Genomic DNA, 11831 nt, shown 5'->3' with positions numbered 1-11831 from the left:
TGAATCCTCCCGTATCGCGGGAATAAATTAAAATTGTCGTACTTTCTAATCGATTTATATCGAACCATAATAGAGACAGCGGGAATAAGTCATAGATTCGAAATATCCGAAAAAATAAAAAACTAATAGAATTAAATAGCGTTGTACTTTTGACTATAAATACATATCTCTCTCTATTCCAAAGAGCTTTTCTGCAGCACCTATATAAAAGTAATCTTGAAATAGCTAAGTTAGGTTTTTCGTACAAGCGAGGTCAAATCCGAAAAATTTATTTCTAAAGAGAAATCTATTTTCCCTTTACGTTTTTTTATCAAGACTTGACGAAATATGAAAACGATTCCGTATATTTCATATATCGTTTCCCACCCGAATGATTCAGCAATAGTCGTTATATATAGCTACATACAGCTGTGATCTCGAATTACTTACAATAAAGCCAGCATTGGTGCTGTTTGAGTTACGTTATTTGATCTCCTAGCGAATGTTTAATCGTGAATAATGTCAGCATTCTTGATGGGTAATATCTAGCCGGACATCTCGGTATTCAATAACACAACGGTAACGTCATCCTTATGATTTGCTCATCTGTCAGGTGAGTGACAGTTCCTTTCTGTCTTCTTCCGCGATTTCTCCGACCATTTCGCCAGTGCGAAGACGATCGCAGCTCTGAAATGATGTATACATCTAAGGAAAGGTACGCTGTGGTGACGGTGAGTGTGAACACGATCCAATTTTAAGACATCGTTTTACATCCAACGTTATTAATCTGTTACATCCTTCTCAAATATTGACGTCTCTCTATCGTTTGCCTGTCGCGGCAGATTTAATTTCGACTTTCATCCTCTGTGTAACTAGTGTCTATTGTCCGTTTCAATGTAGATTAACTTTACTTAATGTAGTTTATTTTTTATCTTTTTTCTAGTTTTATGAATTAAAAAAGGATAAAGAGTAAATTAAACTGAGATTAAAATTAATCTATATTGATAGAAACGGATTAATAAATTGCATAAATTAATAAATTGCAATATCCTATAGATATATTCGGCGTAAGAGAGAGACTCATTTCCAGAATTCGATTCAATTGTAATCCACGATCATTTCGATACAAAAGACACTTCAAGACATGCACGCATTTAAAATGAATTAAATAATAATTTTATAGACAAATATAAATTGAAATTAGTCTGATAAGAATAAATCAATCAATGAAAATAATTCTATTTTTGATCGAACCAAATCTTAGTACTTAATAATACTAAGTGCAAATTTTTACAAGGGTATTATTTTAGTTTTATAAGCTGTGCACCGATACAGTTTGTCGAATTTGAAATGTAATCGCAAATTGAAGCTGAAATTAATATCCCACATTAGATTGATTGTTCATTAAATAGTCAAATCTGTGACCATAGTCTCGATCGACGGCACAATTTCGTCGCTTTTCTGTTATCACAAGTCGACAGCCAATGATTTTACTCTGATACTCGAAGTCGGTAGCTATTCATTGAATTACCGCGAAATCTCTCTTAACTTAAGTTGGGCGCCAGGTACGAGTGAGTGTGCTGCTCTTTATGACTCTTCTAGACCTCGACTAATTATTCTCAATATTTCTTCAATGCGACGGACGACAATCGACTGCTCAGCCCCGCATGGACAGCGGGGATGGGTTATTAGGAGCGGGAGTGAATCGGAAGGCGAGAGAACAAATAAGGGCTGCTTTTTTTTTAAGTAAGAAAATGACAAACATATATTTAATATTGGTAAAGAGAACAATCACAAGAGTCTACTCAAGCACGCAATTCACCGTAGTGACAATAATTCGTCTCGGCGCGAATATGCAAATAAGCATCTTAACTTGTTATTGCAAAAAATATTACTTCAGCTATAGGGTTTAAACCTTTAAACCTGGAACTTCCGACTTTCTTGGACGGACGTCATACCAATACGTGTGAAAATATTTATCGTAATAATTAAACCTTGGCTAAGGTAATATCTTTTGCAATTTTGTAATAAATCATTTACAGGTTGTTAAAATGCTTATACCATCATTATTTAATGGACGATCAACATAATTTGGGACTATTTTCAGTTTCAGTTTGCATTTGCTTTTCAAGTCCGACAAACTGTATAATATGTTTGCAAAAGTTTGTATTTAGTATTATTAAATACTAAAATCCGCTTTGACCGAAAATTGGATTAGTTCTGTTAATTGAATAATTTCATAGCCCCGAGGGAAAATGTTATGATTTAGCTTGAACGAATATCGATGTAGCATATGCTATAAATGTTCATTATTTGCCTTGTAAACATCTATGGTGTCATAATTTGAATCTCCTTCCAGTTTCTTCTGTTTACTCTGGGTCGCGGCATTCCATTCAGACAGCGGTACAATCCCGTGATACCGCCACTTTCGTGGCATCTCGTGCCACCCTGGGAATACATGCTACGCGAGATTATCCTCAAATCGGTCAGCCCGTCGCCATTGGATACCAATGCACCCCACAAGCGTCCGTTGGATGCTTCCTACTACGGCGGGCCGGTCGCCGCTTCCTTGGACGACGACGAGAATGTCATTCTATCGCGTGGAAACGTTTATCATTTGCTAAATGGCCACTGGATACTATGTCAGGACGGATGCGTCGACTGCGAGCCATGCGCAGTTCAGAGGAATCCCGTATTCACGTGGATTCTGCAGAGGATCAAGCAACCGCCAAATTCCATCCCGACGCGACATGATCTCCAGTTGACGATAATGCCGCAAACGAGCAATCATTTCCACGCCAGTCCGAATTACTACATTTACGTGACACCACAGGAGGAACCTACGTCAATCTCGACGATTAGAACGCAGTATGACAGTGACCCGAAAAATTCCTCGCCTGGTCTTGAAAACAGTTTTTCCGAGCACCATCATCGATCGATGAATTCCTGGCGGTTGACAGAACGAGACTCGAGCATCAATCAGGACTGGGTACCACAAGAGAATAACCACGCTACCGTTCAGGAGCCTTTGAACATTGAGAAGATCGAAAAAGAGGAATCATCCGAGCGGAAGCACGAACTCGAAAATATGAGACCCCGACATCGACCTCGACCGAGACCCGTGGAAAAACTAGCGGAAGAAGTGAATCAATTGGCACCGAGATTGATCCTAGGAACCGATCAAAAAGGTCAGAAGCATTTGGTTCACGTGGTGCCAGCGAATTATCCGACGACTACTGCGCTTTCTGCAATTTCTCTTCCTTCAGATCAACTAATATCGCCACAGTTCGTGGAGGATCAAGAGACACACTCAAATAATACGATGTCTAAGGACGAGAGGCAAACTTATCAACGAATATTTCGCAGAGTTTTTGATTCCTTAAACACACACAGGCAATCAATCGAAAATTTTCTCGAGTCATCGACGGATAACATAGATGGGCATCGACTATCTCCCTCGATGGATAATATGGAAGCCGCTGGATTTTCTTGGAATAATCGCGATGTAAATCATAAAAGTGCTAATTTTGATCTTAACGACGCGTTATTGTTGCCTTTTTATGCAGAGAATGAAGATAAAACTGGGAAGTATCAGCGATATAGAAACAGATATGATAACGAACATATTAAACAAAATAATGATTATTACATGACATTTCCAGATATGAATCAAGCTAAAATATCGCGTAGCCAGTCGCAAACGGGTTTTAATTTTGATATTGACAGACAACGGCGAAGAGTACGTATCAAACCATACTTTGTTAACAGTAAAAATATTTCAAGAATAAATTCATCGGTATCGTTACAAAGTTTGAACAATTATTTGATAAATGCTACTCAGGAATCTGGTTTTAGTAATGGCTTTGCTGTCAATTCCGCAAAACAAATTGATCTTAATGACACGTTTGTTGAGAAAGCAAATGACAATTTTATGGAGTCGAGTTTGATAACAAAACAGGAGAACGGACAATTGTTCGGCTTAGAAAGGCCGGGAAGTGGCGATGTTAATCGAGAATTCAAGGTTTCGCACGATGCTTTCAAGGTAATTACTACCAAGCCGCCGGTAATTCGAAGTGAAACTTTAAATCGTTCTACAATATTATAAGTAACTACTTCGAAGACATTCATCGTTAATAGTAATCAACAACTTAGAAAAGAAGATTAATAGATGAATAGAAAGATCAATACCGACAGAAATGGAATACATACATATAATTAAGATAATTATAGACATATATATTTATGGTACACACAATGATCTTTCTTTACACGATGGATCGTTTGTGTCTAAGTTAATTTTCATCACTTTTCTAAAAATACAAAAACTATTAAGCGATTCTTGCATATATACTTTAACATTTTCAGAAAGTTAAGTAAAATTGTGTATTAAAAAAAAGGAAAAAATAGAGACCATTATTCGTCAGGTACTTTTAGCATTTCAAAGAAAAATGCACATGACACAAATGACCCAATCGTGTATATCAACAAAAGTTAATTATATAATTGTAGAGAGATTTGCACGCTTTACTTATATGCAGTTATTAAAACATCATGCGTTTACAATTTTTCATGTATATATATATATATATATATAAATACATAAAAATTAATAAAAATAAAAATTTTTTTTACTTCAACCTAATTTAATTTTCTTATCGAATATCGACTTACAATAGAAGCATATTTAAATACGCAGTCATATAAAAATGGAAAAAAGGCAAAATATACATTAAAAGAATTTAATAATTAGTTTATTGGAAATTTTGGAAAAGTATCATTTTACATTAAAAATGGTTACATAACGTATATCAAAATGGCAGAATATTATTATTATTTAGAAGCTCACGTGTGCCGCCATCGCATAAAGACAGGTATGTTGGAACCCACGAGAACACTACTAAAGGATGTATATGAGGGGTAGTAGGCGGACGGCTCGGTTTGAGAAACAGGGATAGGCCGACGCTTATATTTAATTAAAAGGGATACGGGCTCGAACGCGGGGAAGGAGATCGGATGAAGCAAGTAGTGCCAGGTTGCGAGGAGAAGTGAGGGTAGATGCTGGAGCAGGTCTGTGTTTCTTGTCTAATTATCTACCCTCCCATCCCAGCCGACCTGCCACGTTCACTTTCTACGTCTGATAGTTGCTTCCATCAACTCGCTTTCGTTTTCGTTTTCTGTCTCTCTCTTTCTCTTTCTTGCTTACTCTTTCTGTTGTCTTTTCCTTCATAACTACTTGTCCCCTCTTTGCGTCTATTTGCTCTTTTCTCTCCATTAGCATTTCAATAGAGATCAAGAAAGATGGACAAGCCCTATCCAATTTCTCCCTGCGTTCTTAATTTTAATTCATCTGTTCGCCTATGCCGAGAAACACGTTAGTTGCAAGCGAGGATCGATTGAACAGGCTTCTGAAAGTTTTTAATTAGATCGCCGCCTCCTCCTTCCTTGATCAATAGCGCTGATGTAATCAGAAATAAAATTCGCCGTCTGAAGCACGGTATCTAAAAAGCGACATCGAAACCTCGTCGCTTTTTAGAGATTTTTTCTAAGCGCCCTTCGCACCGTCTTTTTCTCTTGCTTTATTCTTTAGCGATCCCTCCACCCGATTTTGGGCTTCACCCTTCGTTCCTTTTCCCGCTTGCTGCAGACGAATGGTGCAAAACGATCGAGTCGATCCCTGGCAGATTGGTTTTAACGAGTTTCCTTTCAACGCGGTTTATCGAGGAATTGCGGGCGCTTTCGATGAGTCCCCCGCCGAATACGCCAGGGAAATTTCCACGGAAGATCTTAATTAAAGACGCCAGCCGAAAAATGAGAGCTCCCCCCGGATTGGGGAGAACGGTGTTATTGCCGCACCAACGGCGGATCCGATTATCGCGCGGTCTGATCTATTAACTGTGTGTACGTAGCTTAAAGGGATTCGCGAAAGTTGAGCTACGCCGCGTTGCCACTATAACTCAGGTAAATACCGATCAAATTTTAGTTAAGAGGTACTTCACCGACGAAACGCGTTTTTGGGTATTTCAGATTGAAAGGGTGGCGCTCGACAAATATTTCACAAAATATTTGTCTTGATTTAATTGTGCTAATTCGTGACACGCTGATTAATATTTGTGATACACATTGTGTCACGTATTTAGTAGAATATTTATTGCTGAAAGTTTTTCTTCAAGCTAATTGGATTATATTTTTACATTCAGAGGAATATAATCTTATCTCAGAAAAGAAACCTTCCAAAAGTAGAAAAATAATAACATTTTGCTAAACGTGGTCATTATATTTTCATAATTGAAAATTTCTTGTAACATTTATGTATACTACACAAACTACCACTATGAAAAAAAGAGTCTGGTTGCATTAATTGGAATTCTAGTTGAAAACGAACAAATCAAAATTTTGTAGTTAAAATTTTCGTCCATTTTCAGTCAAAAATTGTTCTCAATGTAAATATTTCTATTTGACCACTGCAGTTTATGAAGAATCGCTATTATATATTAAGCAGAGTCACGGGTTTATAAAAATTTTCATATAAAATTATCCAATGGAGCAATGTAAAAGATTTTATGAGAAATGCAATACTGCAAAACGTCAAACTAATAGTCTCCTTTCAAACTTCGTCTAAATTCAACCTGTTCTATACCGGTAAGCTCCCTCGCATGTATACTCGCACGCAATTCGGAGATAAGCGCACAGCCCAGCGCTGTAAGTCTATCGGGCTTTCAGACGGCAAAAAGTGGAGGAAGCGGAGACGAGATTGGGAGTAGGAGAGAAAAGAAGCCCGGCTTTTAACAGTAAGACGATGGAGGCCGGGACCCGTCTGATAGGAGATTGACGCTCTAGCGTGTGAGAGACCGACGCGGGGGAAAAGAAAAGGGAAACAGGGTTTACTAAACGTGTGGCGAAAAGGGCGTTTTCCCTGCCGTTTTCAGATATTTAAATCTGCGCGAACGACTTCGGGGTTCCGCTCGCGGATCACCTCCCTACGATACGAAATCGCGAGAGGCTCCAGGCGTGGCGAATCCAGGCTCTCGTCTGGTTGGCTTAAATGAGAACGAAAAAGAAACGTGGCGCAAATGGTAGGAAGAAAGTAAGGCGGTAGGAGAGATATAGGAAGAGTGCAGAGAGTGAGTTGTTCGAGCGTGACGTGTATTCTTGTCAGGGTGAGACCAAAAGACGTAGTACACAGCAGACTTTGCAGGCCGTTCGCCAGAGAGGAAAAAGAAGACACCGCGAGAGAGCAAGGAAAGAACGAAGGAGAGCGAAGGAGAAATTGTGGAGAAAGAGAGGATCCCCGGTATGCACTCCTTAATAGTGTGGGTGTGTCGGTGCGGATGGAGGAGTAAGTTTTAAAAACATCCCGGCCGACGCGCCTCCGTGGTGCTGGTTTTATCGCTGCCTCCAGGAGGACCCTTCTCTCTCTCTCTCTCTTCCTTTTCCCTCCCTGACTCCTCTCCTCCGTAAACTCCCATCCGGGCAAAGTCTTACCCGCCGTGGCACCGGAGCACTTGCCTACGTACGTACTGTCGGCTGTAAATCCACCGAAAAGCATCTGCGGGTATCAAGAAACAAGACCGGGCCGCAAACGCGCGCGACGGGTGAGCTTTTAAACCTGCATGAGCACAGCGTGCAATTTCGTAACGATCTGTGCACGCAGGTGCTTCGGGTAGAACAACGAGAAAAAGTTACCTAAATGCACCTCCGATGTGCGCTAGAGAGTGCTTAGAGCTTTTTTATCGAACGCGTTTGTCATTAATGTACGACGTAGTGAGAATACCGGAGGTGAATATTCATAAGAATATTCGCACGGTGAATAAAACTATAATGAGGCGGAGAGATTAATATTAACCCCGGAGTAGAGTTATTTTATGTTTTTCACGTAAATTATCATTTTTACACTCCAATTAAAATTATTGTTAATAACATCATGTTGTATATTATTATTATTAATTATTTTCCGATTTATTAGTATTTGAGAACATTATGAATATGAATTTAATTATAATTTTCTGAAAACAATAAATAGAAGCTAAATAAATATTAAACAGAATAAATGCATTAATCTCATATTATGACAATATTTCTAAAAGAAATAAAGATTTTAAATAATATAACGCTTTTTTGTCAGTTTTCGAAGGAATAGTATATTTAAAGGTTCGTATAAAGAATACTTATTAAAAATGAAAGAAAATATATTAAATAATATCTATATAAAACAATATTTAATTACAATTTGAATTTTTTTGCCGTTAGGATGTAAAAATATCTCATGTGATTATTTCTGAGTTAAAATTTAAATTATTATAAAATAATGATTAAAGAAATAAAAAATTTAATCAGCATTACTTTTAATTTATGTGAAACTGTATTTGTCTATGTAACAATATTAACCATCCCCAGAATGATAATTCATCATTGTATCGCGATCAATTAATAATAATAATAATGATAATTTATCAATTACTTGTCTCGATGAGCGTTTACTCGAGCATACTGGAATACATCAGGGTATGTAACAAATTACGTGCAACAAACTGAAACTACGAGGCGGCCGAAGAAGGTGACTAAGAGACGTTTTTAGCGTAAGTTCGACGTGAAATTCTTCTCTCCTTCGCGCTCTTGACTCGTCTACTTCGACGTTTACCGCGTTCACGTCATTCTGCCGATCTTTTTGCTCGGGATACTTTCCCTTTGACCGACAGGAGTAGATTGGATATTTTTCCTTGTGGCACACCTGGTTTTTCCTACCAGCAAGGCGGACCAACGCGAGACGCGTATCGCATTTGAGGCTCGCGCCTTGTCTAACGCAATGTGTGTGCGTTCTCGCACACGCAGGTGAACCTGGTGAACGAATCGCAGGCGGCGAAAGTGCTGATGCCGCCGTACATTTGCAACAGTGAAAGCGGAAGTCGGGGCGCGGCGCGAGAAACAAGTCGTCGCATCAACATCCTATTTCGTTTCCCATTACGTAAACGTCTGAAGCACGCGATTTATTTGTTTTATTTTCGTATGGAATGTTCTTTGGCAGGACCTCAAAGGCAAGCGCCGCGCCGCGCCGTCTCGCTCGTCGTCCTTTCCAGCTCTCTCCCTCCCACGTGACGGTTGCCCTTGCCGCTCTCGCAGAGCCCTTGTAGACCGACGACTCCTCACATATGATTATCATCGACATGAAGCGAGCTAATATCCGAATTTTTGCGATTCCTTTTACGGGATATTGAAAGCCATTTTCCTCCTTCTTTTTGCTCCTGTCTTCTTCCATTCCGGAACTCCGACTTCTCGACTCTATTGGAATACACCGTCTTGTCCCTTTATAGATTCAACGTAAAGACCAAGCTAAAAATAGCTAAATATATTGATCATGAATAAATAAGAATGCGGATTACTTCCACTTCCCTTAATTTCCCAAATTGAAGATGGAGATTTTACGATGCTGCTGGTGCTTGATTAAATTGCAAGAGTCAAATATTACAGTAGGGTGTATCCACCGGATGGTAATTGTACGATCAGTTATGCATTCTCTACGGAATTGCTTGATACCGATGCATATAAATGCGATAATTTCTGCGATTTACGCGATTCCGCGGACATCTGTGCGAGTATAACATCGCTGTTTCAATATTAAATCGACACGATAATAACTTCAGCCATTCGAGGCAATTGATATTAATAAATGTCGTACACATTTATACGAGTGTAATATCATTTGCGTAATGAAATCTATGATATTAGGCAGACATATACGCGCATTGAAAGCACAACCGATCGCTTAATGCTTGATTAAAAAAAAAAAAAAAAAAAATAGCAAACACGATAAAGCGTACAAATCGAGCAATTATATTTCCAATCTATTAAAATTGCAAATCAAAACTGTGCAAAGCATGTAAAGCATAAAAGACACTGTGAAATGCAGCAATAAAACTGGGGTAATGAATATCCTTTGAACATAACGGTTTGTACGTAATAAAAGAATTTCTACAGCTGTAAAGAACGTACTTGCGTTGTTGATGAAATATTGCACAAGGAACAGGATGATTGTCGAGGTGTACTTATGACGCGGCGCGGCGCACAGCCGGAATCGGGACAATCGTCAGATCTGCGATGAAATTTCACTCGTACGTATTCGTATCCGTACTCGGGAGTTTCTCGAAGCGCGCACGGTGGCGAAGGAAAGAAGTTGTGCAAGGCAAAAGTTTTCTTCGCGATTACTCAACATCGTCGTAAAGAAACAATCGGCACTTCTGCCCTCGTGCTTCCTTCCTCCGCGGGGAATGCAATCTGCGCTGTTGCTCGGGCTCGCCCGCGGCGAAACAAAGCTATTTTCCCGCGGCTCGGCCGCGTCCGGGATAAAAAGAAATGTCATTATCGTTCCCTTTTGTGGTTCGACCCGCGCGCGCGATAGACGGGAAAAATAGGTTAATAGAATCCTAATACGAGCGCGCGCGGCTCGAGAATGCGCACAGGCGTTTTCTTCTCCTCTTCGGACAGTCGAGCGAGAATGTAGCTTCACCACCTCCATTTCACCTCGCAAGAAAAAGATGCAATTGGTTCTTACACGCGGACGTATAATCGCATCAAAGTTTCCGTCGCGTGCTTTGATCTCATGGAAAATTTCCTACAAGAAACGGAATAAAAATGGAAGGGCGTACCGGTTCATTCATACTATGCGCACGCTCGTTTCTCTTCTTCGAAGAATTGCGTTTCAAAGATATCGCTAGCTGTGCGAAATGATCGTCCGAAATTATTGCGCTAAATCAATGGATGAGGTTTGTTCTTTGTTTTAATTAAAGAAAAAAAATGTTTTGCTTCAATTAGAGAATTAGCAATTACAGTAATTTTTTAAACAATAAGATTGATATTACTGTTGCTGTATCGAGTGACGCTCGGTCGAATGTCAAAGGATCAAACGTGTTTGATTTGACTCTTTGAGTTCAAAACGGCACGACGCGTCGAGTATTCTGTGTGACCAGATTTAACTGACAATAGCAAACGTTGTAGTCGGAATTCTTTTTTGTGTTCCACTTAAAATACTAAACGTTTCCGCAACAGCTGAAGTAAGACTTATGAAAATATTGTTTTTCTCATTACGGTATTATTTCCATTAAAATGTTATTTTTTTCATAGATAAATTAGAGAATTAGAAAAAAAGTGCATGTATCGTTCTGTTACTTCAAAAGTGACACAACTAAAAAAAATGTAATTTTTGTGTTATTACCATGAATAAGTTAGGTAAGGATGACTCCAGCAATCATCGAAAGTAAACTAACTTAACTTCACAGTTTGTCTGTTAAATAACATTTAATTGTGTTATTTTTTCAAGATTTGTAAAGAGGTCATAATACCTTCTACAAGAGTGATACATTTTGAATTGTGTCGTTTTTGTAAAAAGAAAAGTCTTTTACAAAGAATATTTATAGGTTCTCTACAATAAGCCATTACCTAAACTTTAAGTCTTCAAGAAATTGACCAATCACAGTCAAATGTGGGAGGAATAATCGACTCTGATTGGTCAATTTCTTATAGCTTAAGACTTACAACTTAGGTAATGGCTTATAGAAGAAAGCCTATTAAAGTTAAGACGGTTTTGGCGATCAAAGTTTGAAAAAGAAATTGCTTCATTTTGAATTTAATTATTTTAATTAATGGAGTATAAATATAAATTGTTGGTAATATTTCAAGTTATGTTACTTTTGAGAATTATTTTAAATTTGTTATAATTTTGCAGGATATAATCAAAATTACAACAGAAAGAGTTTTTAAAAAAACGAAAATTAAAAAAAATGACATTTAGACCCGATTGCACCAATTTTGACTTTAAACGAAGCTTAAAAATCTATTTCTTTTTAAAGCTGATAGAGAGA

At 38.4% G+C, this 11831-nt stretch overlaps 1 protein-coding gene across 1 annotated transcript; it reads left to right on the top strand.

Annotated features, from left to right (window-relative positions):
- The first annotated feature begins 542 nt into the window (after nt 1-542).
- LOC108758840 (uncharacterized) lies at nt 543-4198 on the top strand. Its single transcript, XM_018504000.1, has 2 exons — nt 543-710; nt 2339-4198. Exons 1-2 carry the CDS (start codon nt 672-674, stop codon nt 4082-4084), a joined length of 1785 nt encoding a protein of 594 aa, XP_018359502.1. The 5' UTR covers nt 543-671; the 3' UTR covers nt 4085-4198.
- Nucleotides 4199-11831: the final 7633 nt, after the last annotated feature.

Source organism: Trachymyrmex cornetzi, unplaced genomic scaffold (assembly GCF_001594075.2).
Source record: "Trachymyrmex cornetzi isolate Tcor2-1 unplaced genomic scaffold, Tcor1.1 scaffold16, whole genome shotgun sequence".
In the NCBI taxonomy this organism is placed as follows: Eukaryota; Metazoa; Arthropoda; class Insecta; order Hymenoptera; family Formicidae; genus Trachymyrmex; species Trachymyrmex cornetzi.
Note: the sequence above shows the minus strand (reverse complement) of the source record. Positions and strands in the feature narration are given on the sequence as shown.